This window comes from Cyprinodon tularosa, unplaced genomic scaffold (assembly GCF_016077235.1).
Source record: "Cyprinodon tularosa strain WSP-4 unplaced genomic scaffold, ASM1607723v1 ctg332, whole genome shotgun sequence".
NCBI lineage: Eukaryota > Metazoa > Chordata > Actinopteri > Cyprinodontiformes > Cyprinodontidae > Cyprinodon > Cyprinodon tularosa.
The window spans coordinates 1,064,328-1,091,013 of NW_024039044.1; the positions used below are offsets into that span (position 1 = coordinate 1,064,328).

At 38.0% G+C, this 26,686-nt stretch overlaps 2 protein-coding genes across 2 annotated transcripts; one reads left to right on the top strand and one right to left on the bottom strand.

The window, feature by feature from the left end:
- Window positions 1-885: 885 nt before the first annotated feature.
- rspry1 (ring finger and SPRY domain containing 1) lies at window positions 886-15,492 on the bottom strand. Its single transcript, XM_038293962.1, has 15 exons — window positions 15,156-15,492; window positions 13,471-14,084; window positions 11,612-11,664; window positions 10,250-10,362; window positions 9,726-9,852; window positions 9,360-9,418; window positions 8,977-9,043; window positions 7,610-7,741; window positions 7,401-7,516; window positions 6,826-6,969; window positions 6,635-6,746; window positions 6,308-6,410; window positions 3,555-3,707; window positions 2,858-2,962; window positions 886-2,735 (listed from the first exon to the last, which is right to left on the bottom strand). The coding sequence occupies exons 2-15, from the start codon at window positions 13,866-13,868 to the stop codon at window positions 2,639-2,641; spliced, it is 1,779 nt and encodes a 592-aa protein (XP_038149890.1). The 5' UTR covers window positions 13,869-14,084; window positions 15,156-15,492; the 3' UTR covers window positions 886-2,638.
- A 7,226-nt stretch (window positions 15,493-22,718) lies between these two features.
- On the top strand, window positions 22,719-23,965 carry anapc13 (anaphase promoting complex subunit 13). The gene is made up of 2 exons (XM_038293918.1): window positions 22,719-22,962; window positions 23,216-23,965. The coding sequence occupies exons 1-2, from the start codon at window positions 22,864-22,866 to the stop codon at window positions 23,339-23,341; spliced, it is 225 nt and encodes a 74-aa protein (XP_038149846.1). The 5' UTR covers window positions 22,719-22,863; the 3' UTR covers window positions 23,342-23,965.
- The last annotated feature ends 2,721 nt before the right edge of the window (window positions 23,966-26,686 follow it).

The following is a 26,686-nucleotide window of genomic DNA, read 5'->3' on the forward strand; positions in this document are numbered from 1 at the left end:
ACCGCTTCAGAACCATATCTGCTAAGTATATTTTAATATAACTAACTTCAGCGTGTTTGACCTTCCAATCACAGACCCGATTCAGGCGAATCAAATGTCTGTAAAGTGAGCTTTCATGAGTGACAGTGACAGCCAATCACACAAGAAAAGATAGGAGCTTGTGGGCGGTCTAAACTCAGTGAAGGGGGCTGAGGTTTTCAGTTATGCATATTTACCCAGAACTAAAAGCAGATTCTGGAGATAATAATCTTAATGTTCTGCAGATCCAGATTTCTTTCTGAATAAAAAGCTTTTGATCTGAGTTAATCAGAGTACACAATATCTGATTAATACACTGCATTTTTTAACCAACATGTCTTATTATCCTAAAAACGCCTGAATCTTCCCACTGTGGGATACCAAATGATTAATTTGTTCTAGTTGTTGGTGTGTTTAAATCTACTTAAAATCTGTATTTAGGGTTTTCATTAAGAACCATCCATAAAATCAAAATTAAACTGAAATGTGAGCAGCTGGGATAAATCTATATAATCTATAAACTTTTTGAGAATTACCAAAATAAAGGATTTCCAAGTTTAATGATCTAAGATGCAGCGGTGTGTATTAATACAATATGTACTAAACCCCTCCTACTTTAGGTATTTGTGATAGTGAAAGTAAAATCAGGTATGATTCCTTTGTATGAGAAATGGGCTTCTGCAGGACACCAGTTATCACCACTGAACTGCAAAACTGAATCAGTCTTATTTAGGATAAATTGATATTTAAGATGATAAAAAAAAAAAGAAAAAAAAAAAAAGCATTATAGAAAATAACACCATCATTGAGAGAAACCTTTCAGAATTATGCACACCATCAGACATCCGAGGCAATCATACAAAGAGATCACACTAACATACATTTATTACAAATATCAATCAAGAAACAACAATTTCTTAATAAATCACATCTTTGGGAACCCCAGATCATAATTCCTTTATAAACATTTTAAATACAAGTCACAAATAATTACAATCCTGAACTTGGTTTCCAACCACAAAAGGCTCCTTCTCTTCCGTATTCACGTTTAAGGTGCTCCAGGAAAAACAAATGTCGACCCCTCTTCTGAAACCCATCAGTTCTCCATCTTCTTCCCAGGATATTTTCAAATTTCTTTACTTTTTGGGCTCCGCAGGGTCTTGTTTAACAATAATTTAAGTGATTTAGTATTATCTGAAATGCTAGTGAGTTTTTTTTTTTTCTCTCTTTTCCTGAATGACATTCGGCTGTCCAATAATTTAGAAACCCGTTTTGAAATCAGTTCAGTAAACCCAGAGAAGAATCAAGTATGCAGAAGATAGACAAACTGAAAACCGCCATGTTTAGAGCACAGAGGGAAATGAAGGACGTTGTTTACTTGACAGCGATACGAGAGACATCTGGAGTTTTGTAGAAGAGAAACCCTGCCTAGGGCTGTGCATGAAAGAACAGTTTTCCTATGAAATACACAAGATTGCCATAATCCAATCTGGATTTCTTTACTCCACTTAAGATCTTGGATGATGTTTCAGGAGGGCCCTGTCAGGCGGAAGGGAGGGAAAATTCTGATCTTTTAGTTTTGCTTTAAGCAACAATAACAACAAACTGTATTTATGGTGAGAAGACAGACCGCATCTCGAGGACTGCAAACTGCCTGCTGAACGCACAAACATGTTATCAATCACAAACACGAATTCGATCCTCACAGAGAAGCTAAATAACCACTTTTACGGACATTTGATCTCAGTGAAAGCTGAACAGCCCACTCGGTTTCTACAGAATCGAGGCCCTTATAGTTTCAGGGTACACATCTGAGCTTACAAGAAAACACCAGAAGCATCAGGATCAGGAAAATCCCTCAGATCTAACAAACTACGTGACATTTCTTTCTTTTGGACAGATTTTAAACAATTCATTAAACTGAATTTAAAAATATAATCCGTCAAAGGCAAAAGTCTGATACTAAGCCAAATAAATCGGTTTTTTGGGCATACGATCCATAAAGACAGAAGTACAACAGGAGCTGGAAAATAATAAAATGCTACCTTTAGAGCACAATATTTAGCATATCCATGAAATTAATTTACTTGTACCTTAGATTTAATACTGTACTAAAGGATGCTTTCTCCTCTGCTGGCCAGCCCTTAAAACTGGCGTCACGTGCAATATACTGCTGGGGTTAAATAGAAGTGGAGTCCAAGAGAAACGACTGGGGATTATTTCTGGATAAATTTACAGTAAATGAGAAGTTGGTTATTTATGTAATTGAATTACACAATCTCTGCTCCGTGCATTAACCCTTTTTAGTCTGGAAAAAAAAAAGACGAAAACAAAAACAGCAGAAAGCTGCAGGCGCCTGGTTCATCCCTGTGATCAATATCAGGAGGAGATTCAGGAAAGTGAGGAGGAATCCAGCTGTGGTTTGATTTCCACGTCTTCTACCTCCTTTCTTCTTCTATTGTCCCCTTCACCGCTGCCTCCAAGGACATAGACCTACAGTTCTTTCAACATTAGAAAACCGCCACACCTTCGTTCTTCTTGGATTCATGAGAATGAAGGAGGAGGCAATTGTAGGCTTTGTGTATATTTCCTCCTGGCAGGAGGAGGAGCTTGAAGCTTGTCAGGAGACATGTGCAATGAGTCTGACTCGTGTCTGGATTTCCTGGCGACACAGGGGGCACGTCTCTAACTGTAAGGCACACTCCATGCACATTCCACTGAGAGAAAAGCAAGACAAAGACACAAAATGAGATGAAATTTGAAAAAAAGACATTACTGGGACCTGCTGCAGCCACAGATCTTTATAGCGGCATGTTGATGCTTAGGTCTGCATACGTACCCGTGTCCACAAGGCCTCAGTTCTGTATCAGCCATCACGTCACAACACAGCGTGCAGCAGTTGTCTCGGATGCTAACCTGCTTCAGTAAGGCCAGACGCCGGTGTCTGGAAGGAGACACATTATACACATGAATAAGGACAAATGTTTCCATGGCAACGGCGCATGTAAGTTCAGGGCCAAAAATAATCTGCGGACTAAACCTTCCATTGACCTGTGTAAACCGAAAACCACTTCAATTGGATTGTTTGATGGTAAAATAGCACAAAGTGAAGCATCATTATAAGCTGGAATAAAAATTATTCATAGTTTAACAAATGGTTCTCCTGCTAAAAGGTGAATCTCCACCCCAAAAATCAGGTCTTCAGCAGCCTCTAATCAGTTTTCCTTCAGGACCGTCAAGGATTCTTCCACCTTTTCTACAACTCTGATCAGCTTCTCTGTTCCATAATCACGATGCTGCCATCACTATGCTTTATACAAAGATAATATATACTTAAAATATCTTTGGAATATACTAAGGTAGTAAAACGTAATGAAAGTCAGACAAGAAGGAAAGGACTAGAGTCGAAGCTCCATGAACACAAATATTTCTCAATGATCTTGGACAGGTTTAATTTAATTGGTGATAGAAAGCATGTAATGTTTTCTGCAGTCACATCGGCCCAGATGAGACAAGCAACAATGTCTATATCTTACCTTGGCAGGATGATCTTTTCACCGGGTTTTAGGGAGGCGAAGTCATTAAAGGTGCTAAACTTCACAGAGGGAGGATGATGAAACGGCTTGGCCCCAAAGTTAAACTCGCACTGCTGGTACGACATGAAGCTGGCTGCTGCAAAGAAACCAGACCTGGAAGAAAAGCAGAAGGTTTCATTTTCAGAAAATATAGGCTGAATCTAGAGAAAGCAAAGATGCTGGGAGTTGAGGAGTAATTTTGGCTGAAGGAGACAAATGACTATCAGTGTGTGCAATCTAGCTCTCAGAACAGGGAGAATTACTCAATGGTTAAATCCCATGTAAGGTTGTATTCTGTCCTCCCTGAGCATTGCTGCACAGTTTGGCTGCAAACAATGTTAAGGCTTTGCACAACTTCAACAATGCAGTCAAATACTAGGAGCATTAAAGGTGGTTTGCTCTGAAGGTAGAGAAGGCAGCACTTCTGAGCAGAAACCCAGTGTTTAAACCAAAAACCAAATCAAACCAATTAAAATCCAAATCAAGAGGAAAGATCAGGTGTCTATAATGAGCTGGCTGCTCATTCAAGCCCCTACTACTGTCAATTTTTGTGTCCCTGGGCAAAACACTTCTACCCCCTTACCCTGCTGGTGGTGCAGATTGTATGGCAGCCTCACTTCTGTTGATCTACACCAGAGCAGCTGTGTCTGTATCTTACTACCATCAGGGTGAATGACTGAATGTGAGGGAAGCATTTTGGAATTTAGACTTGATAAAGTGCTATACAAGAACCAGCCATTTACTATGAAAACCTATTAAAAGTAAATACAACTCAGACTTTGCAAAAAATGAAAACAATTAAATGTGGTTTATTGAAAGTAAATATTTATTTAAAGATTTTGTGAATGAATTATTTCAACAGGGCTCGATGTTAACCATTGCCTGTTCGCCCGGGGCAAGTAGTTTTTATTGTCGGCAGAGTACAAATTTCATTGCATTTGCCCACCGGGCAAATAATTATTTATCACTCAAAATTACTTTAAAATCACTGACATTCGATGAAAATGACCCAGAAGCGTTGCCGCCGCCATTTTTGTTGTTTTGTACACATTCTCGCGTGATTTTCCGCCAGATGGCGTGATTTTTGTCCGGGAATTGGTGTGAATCAGATTTTCAAATTCAAATTTTTTTTTACTTAGCGGGCTAAAAAAACAACTACAAGGCAAAATGTATGTACAGTAACACCATCCACCACCTATTTTACCCTTCACCCATTTCACCCACCACCCAGATAACCCAGATTAAAAATTATCCATCAGGGATTAGGAAAATTGGCATAATTGTATGCCATGCGCACAGAGTAAATATGGCAGTCTTCTGTACAGTGATGCAGGTCATACATTAAATAATGTTCATTAATTTTTTTTCTCTTAGACATTGGAGAGGTGCATTTAAATGTTATAGAGCTAAACATGTTAAATTGGTGACCTGTTAAGTTATTATTATTGTCTTGTTGCTGCATTTATTTTGTCAGGAAAAACTAATCCTGAGTCAATTAAAAGTCAGGGAATTCTAAAATTATGTAAGACTGTGGAAACCCTGAATAAAATAACTACCGTATGTATAATGACTCTCTAGAAAGGTCACATTATAATAATAGTATTATCTTGTATAAACATAACGTGACTCTAAAATAAAAGTTATTCATTTGTGACATTGACTTCTGTCTTGTGATTTATCTAAAGTTTTTAACCTGTCAAGTTTTATTTTTTAGATTTTTATCATTACAGTTTATATTTTTCCAAGCACGCAACAGTTTAAAGCAAAGTTTAGTTTGAAAAGAATGTGCAGGAAGGATTAAAAAGCATGTTAACACGGTAATGTAGGCTTGAGTTCATTATCGGACGAATGCATATACACACTAGGAACCTGTAGACTTAAAAAAAACTGAATTACAAAAAACATTACAAAACAAAAACATGTTTCATTGATGTATATACAAAAATGAATATTAGGAACTATATTTATCAAACATTATACTGGGCAAGTAAAAATTGTTTCTGGGCAAATGAAATGTGAAAGTCACTTGCCCGAAGGGCAAGTGGAAAAAAATCCTTAACGTCAACCCCTGGTTAATGTGTGTTAATCAGATTATTTTTTTCCTTTTAAAATCTTTACATTCACAGAAATATTTGGTTAGGAGCTAGAACATTTTTTTTTCACTCTGATTTATTGATTACTCCAAAACCAATTAAAAGTGTAACCATGGAATTTAAACAAAACATCTGTGGACCTAACCATTCTGAACTTCGTACTTTAAACCTTGTGCTGACATATGGCATTGATTGTAAATAAATAGTAGTATGTCTTTATAGCTGTGTCCCACCATTTCCTTGAATGCTGAGTTTATTTCAACATCATAATCATAAATAGACAATGGTGTATCATAAGAAAAACACTGCAGAGAGCATCCATTTAATTCCTCCCTTTTCCCAAATTAACACTTCTGTTCATAGTTCCTTTTCCTCACTGTGTTTTGTACAATTTGAGAGAAACAATAAATTAAATTTTATTTTATTCTAAAATGTATTTTAATTGAAACATTTATCTTATTCTATTTTTATGTGTTTATGTATTTTAGCCTTCAGCTTTTATCTTATGTCCTTTAACTGTGATTCATGTACAGCACTTTGGTCAACCCCGGTTGTTTTAAATGTGCTTTATAAATAAAGGTTGAGTTGAGTTGAGAAAGATAAGAGTTGCCAGGAACTTACGTGGCTGAGGTGAAGACTTGTTTCTCTGGCGGCAGCTGGTGTCCATTAAGATAAAAGATCATTTGTTTTTTGTTAAGATCCAACAAGAACCCAATGGCATCTCCTATGTAGAACAAATGAAGCACAGAGATCAGAAACATGGCATCAATGTTTTCACCGAGCATAAGAGCTGAGTCAGTAGCTGAATAACATCCAGACATGTATATAATTTTAACAACCAAATGTTTTAAGTCTATTTAATGTCATGTTCATTTATGAAATGATTTTTTTTCCCCCATGTTAATCCTTAATCAGAGAGTTTGCAAAGAGAGAAATTTAAGTGCATACCCTCCTTCCAGCAAGGATGAGAATGAGGTTTACTCCGAGCATTGTACCAGATGAGCTGCCTGCAGCCATCATATGCACATGAATATTCATCATCTCCAATCCCATAACCTTCCTGTGGAAAGAAATACAATAACTTATACAAATGCATCTTCACAAAAGAACAATATGGACAAAACTTGGTGGGGAAGTACATGGTTCAGGAACTTGCTGTCTTTGGTGGCCCATCCAATCTGCATCACCCCTGAAGTAATCACCGTCACCTCATAGTACCAAACTCCTGAATCCACACAGAATGTACAACGCACACTCTCAAAAGAAGAGGCGTCACATCGTGCCTGCAGAAGAGTAAAGGCAAAAAAGTTTAATTAATTACCAAACAGAAAAAAAGATAGCTTTTTCTTCATATTCTTGGAGAAAAACCTTCAAGCTTTATCAAAGATTTTGCTGCTGAACTCTACATATTTCAGCTACACAGTATAATCACAGGTATCAATATCAGTTTGTCCAATACTGCAATCACAAAGTACTTGGAACCAAATCGTGGATTTGGTATTATATAATATTTCTGATGTAATAACATGAACAGCAATTGCCTTTTCTGTCCAGAGCTGATTTAGATTTGAACATCATTCTCCTTCTTAATGGGTCAGGACATTATGATGAGGAAGAGTGGGTGAATAAAAACTGACATCTTCATTCCAGTATCAATAAAAATCGCAATATTTTCCTTAATCTAAGCCTCTTCAAAGAACACACACAGACTAACCTCTAATCCCGTGGGGGAAATCTTGAGATACTCGCTGACGTCATTGCTGTTGAGCATTGCATTGATATTGGTGAGGTTGACTTTCTCGTAAGTGAACTGACGACCCTCTTTTAGGACTGGAGAGAAGAATCCAGAAAATACCATCAGTCTGGTACCGTTGTACCTCACCAGTCAGGTCCAGACTGCAACAGTTGCAAAGGTTTACTCACACAGGTTGTCGAGACTCCACTGTGAACAGAAACCGACCTGCCTCTTCAGGTAGTCTGGGTGGTCGGCCCATGACTCGAGGACAGCAAGTCGATCGCTGATGGAAGACTCAGAGACGGTGAGTTTGTTCTCACCTGAAAACAAGAAAATGGTTTTGTTCTGTTAGGCTGTAGTCCAATATGCTCCGATCAACAAGTCATATCAAAGCAGAGTGCACATGCTAATGATAGCTCAGCAATAAGGCAAACTATGCTGCAGGAGGCTTGTAGCTGCATGAGTCCAGTTAGGTTTATGTTTGGAAACTAAGAATTTAAAGTGGTGCTAAGCAGGACCATAGCAACTGTAGAACCCAGATACACCATGATGGAGCAGCACGCTGAAGCTGACCCGGACAAACCAGTTAAATATCTTGTATCAAGAAAACAGGAAGAAAAACAGAACAAATTGCTTCCTGGAATGTCATCGATGGGTTAGCGTTACCTCCCACCCCTAGGGCAATAAATAATTTTATTCACCAACAGTGATACAACACTTTAGACTGTGGTTAAGGCATTTGTCACTGACTGGCTTCCCAGGAACAGGCGATTCAAGCTGAACAGGAAGAGCCACAGTACATTGGCTGCATGACAGCTGACATACAGCACAGACAGGAAGCCTGTACTCTGCGGCCCAGCTTCACCATGATAAGTTTTAGCTGCAAAATGAGCGACCCTGATAACATGACCAAATGTCCCCGTTTTTGAATTACCTACAGCTCGCAAAAGCCATACTTTCAAATGTGCAACTTCTGGTGGCACAGCTTAAAGATACAGACCTTAAGTCTCCAATTAATTCTTAAAAATAATCATGTTAGGATTTCTCCCTCTCTTTCTCTGAGGCAGTTACCTCCTCAAAGAAGGTTATGTTTTCGGTCATTTTTGTTGGGTTGTTAGAGGGATTACCTAAAAAGTTATGAACGGGATTTAATGAAATTATCAACAGAGGTACCATGGGGCCATCTTTTATTTTTTGATGAGAATCCAGATCATATGCAAGTTTTAGCTTTAGGAATAAGTCACTATATGGGGTAACATTTACTGCTTAGCAGACATCTGCCTCTCTGTGGGTTCTTGTTATAAGTTGTTTTGCTAATTTATCAAGTTAATTTGTGAACACAGTCTTTAAGGCTAAGGTGTGGTTTTCTTCTTAAACATTTGACATCCTATCATGACAAAAGTAAAGCAAAAGAAACTCAAAGAGGCAAGAAATATGAGGAAGAAGGTTAAATGGGCATGCCATCTGTTGAGCTTGTAGCTCTAAAGAAAATGATGTTCCCTTTAATGAGAAATGTTAATAACCAACGATGATGGTGAGCGAACAGTAAACCTACTTGTCTGAGAGAACTTCTCCAGAGCGATGAGAGCAAACAGCATGACAGTTGGGTGGGAGTCAGCGCTCTGAATGAAGACAAAAAAACATGTCAAAAATAAACAATGTTCAGTCTGACAAACACCTCCTTTATGACAAAGATTCAGAGTACTGAAATGAAGGCTCCAATTAAAACAATTATCTTCCCAGCTTTTCAGGACTCCTCTGAATATAAAAAAACCCTAACCTATTTCCAACATCATGAGAAGGCCTGACATCCAGACCGCTCCCACGTGATTACCCAGCATGCATGTAATTCACACTGCAGATTCACATGCTCACAGGGAGTTTCATCCAATCAAACCTCCTATATGTAATAAATCACAAGCAGCCGGAAGTGCTCACCAAGCTCTCTAGAAGGTACTCCAGGGTTCCAGGACTCAACAACCCAATACTGGCTGGGCCTGAAAGTTAGGTTAAAAAAGGACAGTGGTGTTATTAATACTTAGAACAGTTTTAAGAGTTAATGATCAGCTGCTGCTGTTTCCCTGAATTCATGAGGAACTGATTCTGCATCACAAGATTGCCGAGTAACAAAGATAAGTACTAAGAAAAAAGTCCCAAAGCTAACATGTGACTTTACAATGCAGAAAATGTAAATCTAAGCAAAATAAGTAAAAAAAAAAAAAATCTGCAGTCTCTTATTCCAAGAGCATAACAATTCATTATGTTCAGAATCAGTGCAGGAGTTGTATATGCTGCTGACGTTACCTGCAAGTTTTTCTGCCAGGCATCCCAGTACAGCCGTGGTGTTTCTGTGTTTAGCAGGGTTAAGAGCATCCTGTTGGGCCACTGAAGCACTCAGACTCAACATGTCAGAGAGCTTCTGTAGAGCATCCTGGAGAAAGAGTATACAGTTAGTCTGAAAGCACTCATGCACATAAAGGCCCAAAGAGACCATTACAAAGATTATTTTGACTCAAAATTTCAGCACAAATAAGTGGGAAAAAATATTTCTAGAAGATCTATCAGGGAGCTCTGGATAAAGAAGAAAAGGGTCAGAAAACTATCAATAAAAGGGGATGATTCTTTATTCTCCTCTCATTAGTAAACGAGACGACCTAACTGAAAAGAGGAAGGAAATGGCACAGAACAGAAAAGACGCATCGTTTATTATCAATTCAAAAAGGAGCCGAAGATAAATCAACGGCTGTTAAGACAGAAGCTTTGTGATAGTTTCAAACACAGCCGAATGACTCAGACTATGTTATGATTCTCTAAGGTTATGGTCAAACCTTTGTAGGAAGAGGACACTCATCCAGGAGAAGGGTGATAACTGCAGGACCAAGAGGATCGTCCAATGGGATCACACGTATCAGAGACTGAACCACCTCGAGCCAACCGTCATCTGAGAGAAGACAGCGTTAGGATTAATCCCATTTAACATGCCACATGAAAGGAAATCCACAGGGCCTGGCTACAGAATCTGCTTCATTTATCAAACACTTTATTGCCCTAAAGGACCAAAGTACAAAACCACAAGGCCATAAAAGAAACCAAAATACAACATGAAAAAACAACCAACAATAAACAGAACGAAAACAGATAAAAACCAGAGGTAAAAGGAAATTAAAATACAATACAGAGGAAAATTTATATTCAAATTGAAAAGAAGTCACAGACTTGCTGAATTATAATGTAAATAACAATTTTTTATTAAGATTGTAAACTAAATTTATAAATACGGTTGTTTAAGATCCTTACAAATGTTTTAGCTTGATGCATTTAATATAATAAAGGATCTAATTTATTAAAACTTGTTCAGTTTTCTTCTATGCTGAACTACATTTAAAAGACTAATTGTTCCTCCTCAAGCATAAAAGATTTCAGATGGAAGATGATTGAGGAAACAGTACGTGAGCCAGTAATTAACACAATCTCCTTTATGAATAATGCAACAATGCACCTCATCAGGCTGGCTTCACAGTACAGGATCAGAGTTAATAACCAACACGGGACTGGGGCTTAGAAACAAACCCAACCTGAACAGAAACATTCAGGATCCAAAAAACACACCAGACGAGCAGAAAATGACCAGAAGCAAAAGGAAAATAAGGCCATATCATAAAGTGTCAACTAGCAGAAATAACTGTAATCATGTTGTATTAGTGACATTAAAATAAGATTCAGAGCAACAGAAGGCTGTTGTTCTTTGGAGACTTGCATCCAATGTGGACAACCTAGATGTCCATGTTGCTCCTCACCCTGCCTCTTCCCACACCAGCCACATCTCAGACAACTTCCTTTAAAGGTAGTAAAAATGGGTCAAAATCACCCCATGAAGAGGTTTCAGCAAAGACAACTGCTGGTTCTTTAAACCTACATACCAGTTTGCTCCAGAAGGGGCCTGTTGACTTACTGGAGCTCTGCTGAGATCCAGGAGCTAATGAACTCTCTTGCCAACAGGTCAAACCTAACTTTAAAACAGCATTTTACTGTGTAAGCTTTCAAAAAAAAAAAAACACGTTTTATTACAGTTACCATGCTGACCCCCTTACTGATCACATTTCAGAGCATTCATGTTTCAAGATCATGTTTTACTTGAGTCTGCAGCCCCTTGTTTGCATTTGCTGAGGAGAATCGGCTGTTTGTCTTACCGGTCTCTGCCATTTCATGCAGGGTGATCATGGAATAAGGAGGCTCCTGGTCACTGAAAGAAACAACAGGTATGATATAAAATATGTTGATATAAGCAATGCTTATTACTATCAGCATTCCTGCTGACTTTTGTGTAAAAACATTCAGACGTTCCTTATACTGTATCTAACCGGCAGTTGCATTCAGGTACTTCATCAGGTTACAGTCAATTAAACAAGTTCCCTAATACTGAACTGATTCGGAGCAAACCTGGAGGTTTGGAGGAACCTGCATGTACTACAGCTGCATAACTGTAGCTATAGAGCTCACAGAAAAAATACAGCTGCCGAATAACCTCCACTTCAACCCGCTTAGGGAATAGTTATTATGTTCAAGGCTGAATTTGCCGTTTCAATATCAGAGAAGCATTGGAGCACTTTCCATCACAAAAAAGATTGAAAGTATAAAACAAGATCCAATCAAAACTCAATGCCTTTCTAACCTAACTGATTCAGTACCAATAAAACCAAAACCTGTAAGGACGATGCAGTGTTTTGCTTTTACTTTTTCAACTTAATGTGATTTATGCCACTTCATTTGTTTACTTTAACCAAATTCCCCATTTTCATTTTTCATTACATTACATTGTAATGAGTTTTTTTGAACTAGTATTTTTGAAGCTCTTTTTGTTTATTGCTCTTCTGTTGTTGTTTTTTTGTTTTTTTACCCAGAAAATGGGTAAAAAATGTAAAAAAAAAAAATAAATAAATATTTCAATTATTATATTTTGGACAAATAGCCTGGCTCTGGAGTTACAAAATAGAAAAAAATAAATACTTTCAAAAACTCCAAAACAAAAAACAAACATGCTGATGGCCAGTTTGCCAAAACAGGAGGTAAACCATTTCAACCCGATCTCAATGGCATCTGATGTCATCGGATGTAAACTCTCTGGTGATCATATTCACCCAGCATTCAAAATGTTACTGTGAGGCGATTGACGTGGGGTGGGTGAAAATGAAGCTGGTTGGGCAGAATTGAGACTCCTTCAGTCCCGCAGCGAGGACCGTCTCAATTTTCAGTTGCTACATCTTCTGCTTTCAGAGTGAACCATTTATTTCCCAGGAAAAAGATGAAGCTCTCCTGTAGAATATTTTTTCTCCCTTTAGATTTTCATGGAGAAGATGGAAAAAAAGGGAAAGAAATCTAAAGCTTGTTTTTCCTTTTTTGGTTTTGTGCAACAAAATGAAAGAATTAATGGTTTGTTATCCGTTTTCTCGTTTTGGTTTAATAAATAAAAAACAAAAATTCTAGTGTTTTTTTTTCATGTTTGGTTTCAAACAAAAAAAACTAACTCCCTGATTATACACTGGCCCATCAGCCCAGGAAATGTTTGATTAGAGGAGCTGATCAACATAAGAGTCCAGCAAATGTACTCCCCTTGAAAGCCAGCAGCAGATTAAGGAAACAGGAGAGGAAGGAAGAACGGTGCCTCATCATCTCCACATTAGCTCATCTTGCTAAATCATTACAGAAAGTAATCATAACAACAAGGCAGAGCAAACAAAACAGCTGCCACCAAGTCTTCATCCTATTCTGGTCTATTGTCACTGAACGCTGGTAGAATACAAATGCCATGTTTATTCATGCTTTATAAGCTCACAAGTTATTAATTGAAAATTGGCCTTTTTTTTATTAACACATTTGCTAGATTATTTTGTGTATGATGATTTTCTTTTCTCTGAAGAGACATTCTCATCCAAAGGAAAGCATTTGCATTTAAAATGCATGGCATACAGGGAAAAAACAAAAAGATAATCAGTGAAATCGTAAAATAGTAGAAAAATCTGTTTCCATCTTTATAACATACTAGACTTACTTGTCTACAAGTGTCCTGATAACAGCCAGGGTGTCCAGCACCAGACCATCCACATTTTGCTTCTTCCGTCTTGGCTCATGAGGCCCTCTGCCTCTGCGAGGCGGCCGGACCGGATCTCTGGGCCGACTGCTTCTGTCTCCAGCATCCACGCCAACAGATGTGCTGTGATCCACCCGTCTGGCTTGTGCTAGAGTCCCTCGTGATGATGACCCCTGATGGTGGTCCTCTAAGTCGCTGTCATCTCTGCACACACAGCTGTTACCCATGGTTCCAAAGCTGGAGACCACACTAGCAAGGGTCTCCAAGGATGGAGGCAGGGGTTTCGAAGAGGAGAGAAGGAGCACAACCTGAGCAAGGCTCCTGCAGGCACAGAAAGTGATCCAGGCAGCTACTATCATATCATTTGCAGAACTTTGTTTTCGGGGCTCTTGTCTCTGTGGGCTGGGTGGGGTCAGTGTCAAGTATCATTCTGCTGCCAAGATGAGGTTCGTTTGGGATTAACAACACATGGTTTGTTGAGTGGAAAAACTGGAGACAGATGAGAGAGCGAAAAAAGCTCCAGACATCATTGATGGGTCCAAGTTCCGGTAAAATCTTAATCTGGTCTCGACTGGCTGTAAAAACAACAAAAAAAGCAGATAAGGAAATGTGAATCTCCATAAGTTAATTTGATCATAATAACATACTGCAAGAACTGCATGAATTGAGAACAGATATGGGAAACCTATAAATAAAAGTGCTTTTATATAAAATTAATTACACGTGTATTTGACCTTCAATCGTTTTACATTTTAATATGAAAGTGTTTCTAACCCTAACTATTTTTAAAGTGCTTTGGGCCATGTATACAATCATATCATTTTCTAAACAGTGTACGGTAGTCAAGAAGCCAGTCAATAAAGTATCTCTGAATTATAAACATGGTTGGAGTCCATTTCCTTCATGTGGATCAGTTTTAAAGACTATATAACCGAGCCGATATCATTTAAAAGATTACAGAGGAAGAAAGACATATGTACTTTGAAATTAAAAGTCCACTCCAAGAAAGTTGTGATTCATCTGCAATCCATATATCTAAGAACCTCTGGCTTACAAGTTAGCTGTGACATCTTACAGTGAAAAGCCACAATAACATCGGGTTCCCCCCATATAGATGATACACTCACTAAATATTATTATATCTCGTGCACAGGAGGAATTTAAGAGGCATTTCTGCGACCGAATGTGTACAAATGAACAACGTTGACACGTAATGGAAGGCAGTAGCCCAAAGTGTTCTGGTTTCGATATCTAAACCCTAGGTTAACATACTAATTAAAAATATTGAGCTGCTAACGCGATTAATATCCTAAAATAATTGTTTTACCTTTATCAATATATTTAGAATGTAATGTTATGCAAGTCATTAAACCCACTACTAAACGAATCGTTACAAATATACTGGAGGATTTTTTTCCTGTTATTGATAGTTTACATTCAGAATATAAACCAATAATGTATCTGAGTTAGTCTTTAATATGCATTATGGTCAATTGTCATCACACATTTGTTAACAAACAGCTTTTTCACTTAAGCTAGCCCTTAGCTAACGCTATAACGTAGAACCAAGTAAAACTCAGTTCAACTCCTAATTTTAAATGTGACAGCAATGGAATTGAATTCAAAATATAAGAAAGTATACTTACTGAGGTGAAATATGAAACGACGTGAATCCACAACGAAGCAGCTAACAGAAAAGCTACGTTGTCCTGTGGCTAGCCTGCTAACTGTTAGCCTAGCTTAACAGCAGTTAGAAACTGTAAAGTTAAGCTAATTAACCAAACTCCGCTGGGGCAGAGTCGCACTTTTACACCTCCTAACTCTAATCTACCTCAGCTGTATATTCTGATATAAAACAAACATGGCTAGATAACACAACAACGGAGAGACTAGACACGGCTAAGCTAGCTGATTGGTAAGTTCCGCGTAGCTTGAGCAGTAAAAGGTTGGTCATCATCATCGTCATCTTCTTCTTCTTCTGTTGTGAGTTTGGAGGTGAGGCTGAGGGAGGAGAGAAGATACAGGAAGACTTCTTATATATACTATTAATTTCTTACTCAGATCTGCCTTTTTTCCTCCTAATCAACATGAACTGCATTATCTGCCTGTTAAACCTGTCTTTGATTTAAGAATGTTTTTTGTTTTCCCTGTTTTTTGTGCTGAAACCTCATTTGCTGCATCTTGAACCTGCTGGATGGTTTGCTTTGCAGTGTAAAAAAAACCCAAACAATGAATTTGACTTAATGACCTAACATGGTTTTATGACATTCATTTTTCATTCAAATTACTTTTAATCGGACAACCTTAGCCTCACCTTAACCTCACCTTAACCTTAGCATATGCCCATTTATTTAATTTTTTTGTCTTCATCTTCATGTTTCTCTATAAATGTCTGAATGGATTTTTACCAAAATACACTATATTGCCAAAAGTATTTGCTCACCCATCCAAATTATTGGAATCGGGTGTTCCAATCACTTCCATGGCCACAGGTGTATAAATTCAAGCACCTAGGCATGCAGACTGTTTTTACAAACATTTGTGAAAGAATGGGTCGCTCTCAGGAGCTCAGTGAATTCCAGCGTGGAACTGTGATAGGATGCCACCTGTGCAACAAATCCAGTCGTGAAATTTCCTCGCTCCTAAATATTCCACAGTCAACTGTCAGCTGTATTATAAGAAAATGGAAGTGTTTGGGAACGACAGCAACTCAGCCACGAAGTGGTAGGCCACGTAAACTGACGGAGCGGGGTCAGCGGATGCTGACGCGCATAGTGCGAAGAGGTCGCCAACTTTCTGCAGAGTCAATCACTACAGACCTCCAAACTTCATGTGGCCTTCAGATTAGCTCAAGAACAGTGCGCAGAGAGCTTCATGGAATGGGTTTCCATGGTCGAGCAGCTGCATCCAAGCCATACATCACCAAGTGCAATGCAAAGCGTCGGATGCGGTGGTGTAAAGCACGCCGCCACTGGACTCTAGAGCAGTGGAGACGCGTTCTCTGGAGTGACGAATCGCGCTTCTCCATCTGGCAATCTGATGGACGGGTCTGGGTTTGGCGGTTGCCAGGAGAACGGTACTTGTCTGACTGCATTGTGCCAAGTGTAAAGTTTGGTGGAGGGGGGATTATGGTGTGGGGTTGTTTTTCAGGAGCTGGGCTTGGCTCCTTAGTTCCAGTGAAAGGAACTCTGAATGCTTCAGCATACCAAGACATTTTGGACAATTCCATGCTCCCAACTTTGTGGGAACAGTTTGGAGCTGGCCCCTTCCTCTTCCAACATGACTGTGCACCAGTGCACAAAGCAAGGTCCATAAAGACATGGATGACAGAGTCTGGTGTGGATGAACTTGACTGGCCTGCACAGAGTCCTGACCTCAACCCGATAGAACACCTTTGGGATGAATTAGAGCGGAGACTGAGAGCCAGGCCTTCTCGTCCAACATCAGTGTGCGACCTCACAAATGCGCTTCTGGAAGAATGGTCAAAAATTCCCATAAACACACTCCTAAACCTTGTGGACAGCCTTCCCAGAAGAGTTGAAGCTGTTCTAGCTGCAAAGGGTGGACCGACGTCATATTGAACCCTATGGATTAGGAACGGGATGTCACTTAAGCTCATATGTGAGTCAAGGCAGGTGAGCAAATACTTTTGGCAATATAGTGTATATCAGACTCTTTTTCCATGTATCAACTGCCTAGAATTTGGAATCAGTGTAGTATTTTTTTTAATTTTTATTTTAAATGAATTTACAAAAAGGGTTGATCTTTTCTAAACATGCTGCCATATTGGGTTTAAATATTTAGGTTGGTGACGAACATGGACTTGGAATATTTTTTTTTTTCATTTCTGTGGAGCTTTCTATTATTTTTTTCCAAAACCAAATAAATTTGAGATGAAGTTATGAACAGAATTACAACTACATCCTTTACCCAATCTGTAAGAGTCAAATTTGATTTGTCTTTAATCACATCATCCATGGAAAAATTACATAATAAATGTATTAGCAGTGGCAGAGACAGTACTATCTAAAGTTATTCCTGGAGAATACCACACCACACACTGTTCATGTCCAGCTCTATGTTCCAGCTTTATTAAACACAACTTATGATAACCTCATATTTAGTTCAATAAGTGTATTTCAGTGAATTAGCACCTCCAACACCTTTATAATTAGAGAAAGGCTGTAATTAGAGCCAGGCTTGTTCAGAATGTGCGTTTTAAGCCGGTGCGGCTGTGGTCCAGTGAAGTATTAAAGGAATTATCCCGAAAATTTCCTCCAAGGCTCAGCTGCTTAGAAAATGTCTGGTATCTTGGGTAGTACCGACATGGTGAGCTCTCATAGGTTGGAGGATGATGCCCGTAGTCACTTGAAGTTGTCTTGAAAAGGAGACTTTTGAGCTTCATCGTTGTGGATTCTCCTTTAAAATTCGAGTTGATCATGCAGGAGAAAACTGGGTTTCCAGGGTTGTTGCACGTGCTTTGGTTTTCAGCCATCTGCTGCTGAGGGGCTGACATCTCTGCTGTGCCTTTAAAAGAATTAGATAAAAAATAAAGGCTTAAAGCAAACCTTTTTTGATCTCCTTTTGATTTATTAAACAGGTAAACATGCACAATTTCTATTTTTTGAGATTTACCTTACTTATTAATCATTATTTGATTTATTTATTTATTTATTAACACAGCTGAAAGAAATGGCAGTGAAGGCCTTGAGAATAAGCTGGAGGATATGGATGGATGGATGGATGGATGGATGGATGGATGGATGGATGGATGGATGGATGGATGGATGGATGGATGGATGGATGGATGGATGGACGGAATCAAAATGATAAAACCATAGGAATTAAGAGGGGAGATTTAGTTTCACCCAGTAGCTGGTGAGTAAATCATTGACTCCAGGTTAAGGGAAAACCAAATAAAGAAAATCAACACAAAAAAGTTGAGAAAAAACAGAATAACCTAACCGGATTAATTGGAGAGCTTCTTTCTTTAAAAAAAAAAAAAATACAGCAGTATGACTTTTGCTTGGAGGGCTGGTATGACCACTGTCATCCAACTCCTTCCCAGAGGTGGTTCTTTGTGACATTAGCTCAGTTTAATAATGAAAGAATCCAAGATCTAATTATTAAAATGTTTTGTCTGTAACTGTCTGTATGTGTGTGATAACTTTTTTTTTTGTTTGTTTGTTTTTTAGCAGAATCAACGATCATTCAGATCAGTTGCTTATGCTCCTTTTTTTTTAGTTCATCCATAAAATGTTTATAGTGGTGACCAGGCAGGGACCAATGTGCAATGAGGGGTGGCTGAAAACTGATGGATGCCAAAACCAGTTCAGGGTCAATCTATGCTGATCCCAATGAACCAACGCACGCAATATCTATAACTCACAGATAAATCCATTAACATCAGATTTTTCATGAGGCCCTTGCTAATGAAGCTAAGCACATATTTATACATGGGCTCTGTTTAAATAAGTTAGGCTCTACATAATATGCACATTAAATGGGTTGATCCTGGTGGTATCTCTGCTGCCACTCCCTGGTTTAGAGGAGAACTGCTTGTTCCAGAGACGTTAAATTACCTCCACAAGAGAAACAACAAATCACCCTGGCAGGATATTTGATATGTGATGCTAGATTACTAGTTAAGTTTTACTTTCTCAAAACAAAAACAAAAAAGAAAGGGAGAGAAAGAAATTGCATACCAAAAAAACAAAATATGCCTTTCATGAGAGCCCTGTGGGTCCCTAATGTTGCTCAGTGCGTCAAAGCCTCAAAGCGGAAGTGCTCCTAACCTAACCTTCTGCCTTTGGTTGCTATTTCATTTTAATAATACATATTTATAAAAGAATGGAGGACTAGGGACCAGGTCGTCGTAATTACCTGCAATTGCAAGAATTCCGCTTAACAGCCGCGTTTCCCTGACCTGCCGGTTCGCTTGTTTTACACAGGATGCCTAATGGAAGCGACCAGTTTCCATGGAAACAGGGCCGTATAGAAATGAGTCGTTGAGGGACAGTCTGCGTGGAGGCGTAGCCAGAAATTTTTTTATGAGGGTGGCCAGGCAATAAGCAATGTACACTGAGGGGTGGCTGAAAGTAGATACACTGGAAAGAGTATAAAGTTGCTCAAACTAAAAAAATGGTGTCCAGATATCACATCTAAAATATTTGACTTCACAGAATCTGAATTTAATCACTTATATCATATTATGTTGATGTAAACAATAATACTGCACAACTTAAAATCTTTGCCCTGTTTCAAATGATTTTCTTAACATTTCAGTTGATGAACCAAACTAATATATTGACATTGGACCAACCTAATATACTTACTTTTAACTAAATTAACAATAATTAATGTTTGTATAGAAACCAGTCAAATTAAATATAAACAAATTAGATTTTTGACATATCATTTGACTTTACTTCAAAATAACTTCCATTTCGCATCTTACAATCCCTACACATCCTGGACAGGTTACCAGTCCATCACAGGGCAATACAATTTAGAGAAGCCAATTAACCTATCAGTAATGTTTTTGGACTGTGGGAGTCAGCTGGAGTACCTGGAGAGAGCCCATGCATGCTCAGGGAGAACATGCAAACTCCATGCATTAATATCCCAGGCCAAGAATTGAACCAACAACCTCCTTGCTGCAAGGCAGCAGCACTAGCAACTGAGCCACACTGTCATGATCTGGGACTTGGACTTGGAATGCATTCAAATCGCAGTTGACATTTGACTCAAACAAAAAACATTACCTGCAGGGCATGAATAAATATACACATATTGAGAGAAATCAAAAACTTTGTTTTGGGTTCTTTGTACGTGTATTTAGTCAGGTTAAATCAAACTTGATGTCTCAAAATCCAAAAAGAATGAGTTACACAATCAAATCAACAATTTTATCTAGTTTAGAGTGAAAAGCATTAGTTTGAATGAACAGTTACATGTTAAACTTTTTTCAGTGTAGGCACCAAAACATCACGGTCAATCTACACAGTTCCAACAGGAGAATTAATGAGCAAAACATCCATATTTTCTAAATAAAGTCAAACTATATCTTCCCACAGCCTTTGCTAACAAATAGATGAATATATTAAAACATCCGTGCTTTCTAAAAGGTTTTGGCCGAACATCTTTTCCATTGTTAGTACTTACCAACTTTTATCAGTAATTGTTCTGCAAAAAAATTGTTGTTTACAAGTACTATTAGCTACATAAATTGATTAATAAGTTTTTAATAAAATAGTTATTTATCTTTGATTTCACTGAAGACTCCTAGATGACTTGCAGAGAAGAGAAAACTTCTCTTTACCTCATAAAACAAGATCTGTTTCTGCTTGAATTCTGTGTTTATCATCTTTAATGTTAATATATTGATGTGCATAATTAACCACTTTGTTTTTGTTGTCAAGTAACTGTTAATATATGAACAATCTAAATGTTTTGAATATTCTACTTGAGAGTATTACTGTTGCCACCGGCTGTATTAGAGGGAAATAAATGGTAGGGGTGGCAAATGATTGGCTAAGGGTGGCCATGGCAACCCCTGGCCCCCCATCTAGCTCCACCCCTGTGTCTGGGACGTCTTTACACAAACTTCGAGAAATTACTTCTTTAGGTTTTCTTCTTGCTTAATTTCATTTAACATGCATTGAGTTCATCACTAATCGCTGTCATTTGGAATAATGTTTATTGTAGTAGGATCTTTATAAAGTAGGAATATTACAAGTAGCCGGTATTCTATAAGAATAATTCTGATATTAAAGTTAAATTAAGTAAGAATTCTGGGATTAGGGTAAGAAATCTGAGAATAAAACTCGACTTGTGTGTTTACTTTAAAAGCTCTGACAATAATGTCAGTATTCTGAGGATAATGTTAGGAGTCTGAAAATAAAGTTTTAATTCTGAATATTCTGATATTAAAGTCAGAATTCTGAGAATAATGTCAGAAATCTGATGTAAAAAAAATCAGAATTCTGAGAATAATGTAAGAATTCTGAAAAATTAATTTAGTTTATTTATATAGCGCCAATTCACAGCACATGTAATCTCAAGGCACTTTACAGAGACAATTCATCCAGATTACAGCTTTCTGAGGACCCAACTAAAAAAATCAAAAAAGCTTTTATCAACCAAAAAGTAGGTTTTTATTATATGTTTTAGTTCAACTTTAGCTTCTAAACACATCACAGCACAAAGCACAGACTGGATGTAGAGAACAGTAAAAATAAACTAAATAAACTAAAACTAATTAAGTCAGTCTGACTATAACTTTTTTTTCGCATTTTGTTCCCAATTCATCAAGTTTAAATGTTATTACAAGGTAGTTACTCAGAAAAGCTCCAGATTTATAAATATAGGTTTATAACATGATTTTATTTTGTATTTATTTCGATTCCTTGCTAACTTCCAGGCAGCATACTAATATTTTTTTTTTTATATTTGAGATGGAAAGGATACATTTCTAAAAATGAAATGCTCAAATTAAAAGATTGAATAAAATAGTCTTTATTTAAGTTAAGTTCCACTTTTGGATAACCATCAATACTTTTAACTGAGAGAGGTACTCAGGTATGAAAAATTGCCCAAACCATTAAAGGAAATGAAATGGTCGACAGGATGGCTAAGGAGAGTACAAATAAGGTAAGGATATATATTAATGTTAGTTTTAGTATAACAGAAATAAAGGGTCTAATTAAAAAAAAAAAAAAAGAGAGGTGGCAAAAGTTATGGGAAGAAGAAAAGAAAGGAAGGCGGTTCTATAAAATCCAAAAGAGAATTGGACAAATGAGAAGAACAGAAAGGAACAGGAGAGAATAGATAATTACTTCACGACTTAGGAAAAGAGACACAGGATTGAATAATTGAATATTTTTAATAGGGAAACATCAGACAGGGAAATGTGGGGAAGGTGAGACAGTGGAACATGTCATTTTGAGTTGTAGAAAATATTTGAGTCAGAAAAACAAGTTAATTAGGAAACTTAGTAATATGAAAATGAATCTTGACATTGTTGATTTACTACAAACTGAATCAGGAAGCAGAGGATATCAGGTTATATTTTAGGTTCTTGAAACAGATTAAATTGTATAACAGAATATATTGTGTTTTTATTTTATTTTTTTGTCATGTGGTCCACACCCCTTACCAGTTGGTGGCGCTAATGCTCACCTAACGTTTTTGCCAACCGCCAAAAAAAATATAGAAGAAGAAGAAGCAAAGTGGAAGAAGAAGAAAATAGCTGCCTTTAGCTTTCTGTCAACCACGGTTGTTCTCTGAGCTACTACGAGGACATTCATTGGAAGTTCTGGGCGGTTCTGACCGGCTTCGGTGGTTGGACTCGGGATGGACAGTGAAATCCAGCGGGACGGACGAGTTCTGGATCTCACCGATGATGCCTGGAGGGAAGACAGACTGCCGTATGAAGATGTCTCCATTCCTCTGGTAAACAGCTGCTTTACTGATGTCCTCAGTGGGTTAAACTGGGCTCCTAAATGCCTGGGTGTTCTGGATCAGATCTAGGTACCGAATAGAAAGGAGAAAATGTGGATTTTTATATGGAGCTTTATAGCAGCAGTCAGTTTTAACTGTTATTGGTTCATGCAGTGAGCCCATTTGCTCCAGTAAAACTGATGAGCTGTGCTGAGGATCATCCATGTTCTCATATAAAGACCTCTTTGTTCTTGTTGTGTTCCAGAGCGAGCTGCCGGAGGCTGAGCAGGACAATGGAGGCTCAACCGAGTCTGTTAAAGAGCAGGAGATGAAGTGGACCGACCTGGCTCTGCAGAGCCTGCATGAAAATACTCCAAGTTCAGGAAGCTGATAAACCGATCCAGAACTGCACTAGGACAGAGAGGGGATAGTTTTCTCTGTGAGAACAAATACATCTATATGTCCTTCATCTTTCTGTAGCATGGTCACATTTTGGGGAGTTTATTTCTACATTTAATGCCCTCATGTAAACGGCTGCTTACATGTCCTTCGTGGTTTCAACCACTAGGGGTCACTGTAGACTCAGCCTTCCTGTAGAGCCGATGCCCTGCAGCTTTTAGATGTGTCCCATATTCACACAAATCAGACTTGCTGAAGCTCCTCACCCGGACCTTCTCTGTGCAGGGCATCATAAGGGCTTCATCAGTGGGATGGAGACCCAAGGCTGACCACTGTGTAAGGGTGGGTGGGGTGCCTCAGGTCTTCATCGTAACACCTCTTTTTCTAGCTTGTCTTCTGTTCTTCCGTTTAATCGGACCATTCTAGCAGGTTGACCTTGTTTATTTGTCTGGAAGGACTTTCATCTTGGAAGAGGACTTTGGAAACCTCTAAAAATCAGCTGATTGGACATCAAGAGGTTCCCATCTTGAACTGTTTACAGCATCTTCATTTTACGAGACACTGAATTTTGTGTTTTCTTTCTTTGTTATACGTAAAATAAAAGCTCCAAATATTTCCCATTGTGTGATGAATCTTTCTGACATAAGATTGAACATATGGGTCTTTTTTCTGGTCCAGTAATCCTTTCAGAGGTTGCTGTCATGTCATCTATGGACTAGTTTGTGTTGGTGCCTTGACTCTGGGTGGGTTACTGTTTGTCTTGCAGACATCTGGTGTGTTTTTTTTTTCTTTTCTATTAGACAGTGGAGAAAAGGATTATGCATCAGAAAAAACGAAGTCATTGACATCCCGTCAATCTGAAAAAGGTTACAGATCCATTTCTAAGGCTTTGGACACCTGAGAACTAGAGTCCACACCTTCCCAATAGAAACTGATTTACCAACATCAGTCAACAACGACTCATGCAGGTGGTTGGAGATGAACTGGGAACAACATCTAAGTTAAGGTCAAATTCATGATTTAGCAATACGGGATAGAAAGTGGACAGAAATGACCCACGGTTGAGATGTTGGCCTGACTTTCTGACAGCTCCCTCCTAGAAAACCCTGCGGTCTGTCAGCAAAGCAGACCAGGTCCAGTTTGGGTTGTCAATGGTTTTTCATATGGAACCGACTTGGTTTTGATCATTGTCTTAAATAAAATCATTAGTTGAAAACTAGTGTTGCACCGATACCGATACTGCACTAAAATGGTGGTATTTGTATCGGCGAGTATCAACAAAATAGGGCATCGATACCATTTTGAGAGCCGAAGTTTATTCAACTATTGTCACCCATTCCAGGTAGGCAATAAAAAGTTCTACTGGATTCACTTTGTATTAGTCTTTTTCCTGCTTCACAAAGATAGGCAGCAGCTTGATAAAGCCATGATAGCAATAATTTTACATCAAAGTAGTATGCAGTTCTTCATATATACACACACACATCAATTTGAAACAGATGGTATTGGTATCGGTCAATTCTGCACAGACAGGTATCGGGGCAAAAAAATGGTATCTCACTATTGAAAACAGATTTTTGTTTTATTGATATTTGTTGATCATTTGAATCATTTTCTGTGACGAGAGAAAGTGTTTAGATTATATTAGATTAGATTCAACTTTATTGTCATTACACACGTACAGGTACAAGGTAACGAAATGCAGTTTGGGTCTAACCAGAAGTGCCATAGCAGCAAGTGCAGGATAAATAATGGCTTCATAAATATAGCACATTGGTTTCTCCTGAATGGGTATAGAGATGAATACCATTATAAATAATGAATATAATATATAGATCACTAGTGTTATGAACTAAATTTACAACTGGATATGTACCGAATATAATATACAGGTGGATATTACTATAAAAAGGGTTTTTACAGTTATGTGCAATAGCATATATACTGATGGGTTTTACTATAAAATGAATGAATAAAGTTTGGACAGAAGCTATCTAAATTAAAGTGCAGTGAAAGGTAATTGCATATTACAGTTAAAGTACGTTATTGCAACTGTATATGTAAACAATTGGTACTGTGAATAAACAGTCGGCAGTGCAAACCAATATTCAGTCAAAGTGAATAGTGCAAGATGCAAATGTTAACATTTTGAATAAATCTGTGAACTCGCCAAGTAATTGGATTGATTTCAGTTTATTTCAGCCAAAGATCTGCACATGTGATTTAGTGAAAACAGCTGTATCTTAGAGAAACTGGACAGTTTTCTGAAGGGAAGACAACTCAAGAATGAAGCCTCTTCTGGCTGAAATCTCCCAGAATAATCACATAGTAAACAAGATCACTGAGCCCATAGATAGTCATGGTGGTGGCATCGTCATGCTGCGGGATTACTTTCATTCAGAGTGAAGCTGAGGTTTTTCTTAAGGTGGATGGGTGTTGAACAGTTTTAAATACCGCTAGGTCTGAACCTGAAACCTACAATGGTCAGTTGTCTCAGAATGAGTTCAAGCAAAGATTCAGAGAAACTTTAGAGGGATTTCATATTGGGAGGAAAAAGAAACTGGAAGATCTCTGAGGCGTTCTCCCAGAGTCTGAAGGATATGGAGAAGTACATGCAAGATGTGGGATAGTGTCCGAGTCATTTTAGCGTCTTTTAGTGGTAAATCTTTAACTGATTTTATTAGTTGATGTTAAATCCTCAAAATGTCCTGGAAACAGTTTGAAAATAACCATGAAATATCTTCATTTTCAAACACGTTTCTCTAAACTTTCCAGGTCCACAAAATGATGAGCTAACATTAACATTTCTTTAATCAGTGACGTCATCCTAAAAAAAATATAGCTACTAATATAACCAAAGAGTATTGAAATCATAGAAGTAGCCTACTTCAGATTTTTTTTTTTCTGTCTGTTTTGGTTCAGTCCTCTGCTAATGTGTCTTGTCATGCTTCGTGTTTTACTTTCCGTCATCATGTCCAGCAATGACTCAGCTCATCCCAAGCAAAAGAGCCCGAAATGTGTGACAATGGTGCCTTTAAGGGCAACACGAGCTTCCAAAGCTTTAAATAAATTGAAAATTATCAAAAATAAATATGTATAAGAAAGGGTACTGATATTTTGCGCAAATATAAACGTGTTCTCGGTCACCTATTCCAGAAATGTAGCAGTATTTTTTGTTCAAAATCTTTGAAATTAAAAGTTTATTTTCCAGCAGTTTTAAACGGTGTAAACTTCCTGGTGACGAACAATGAGACGTTTATTGTAAAATAAATAAATACATTTTGACGTTTTAATGACTAACTAGATTTAAGTAATCATTATGGTGCACAGTAGGACT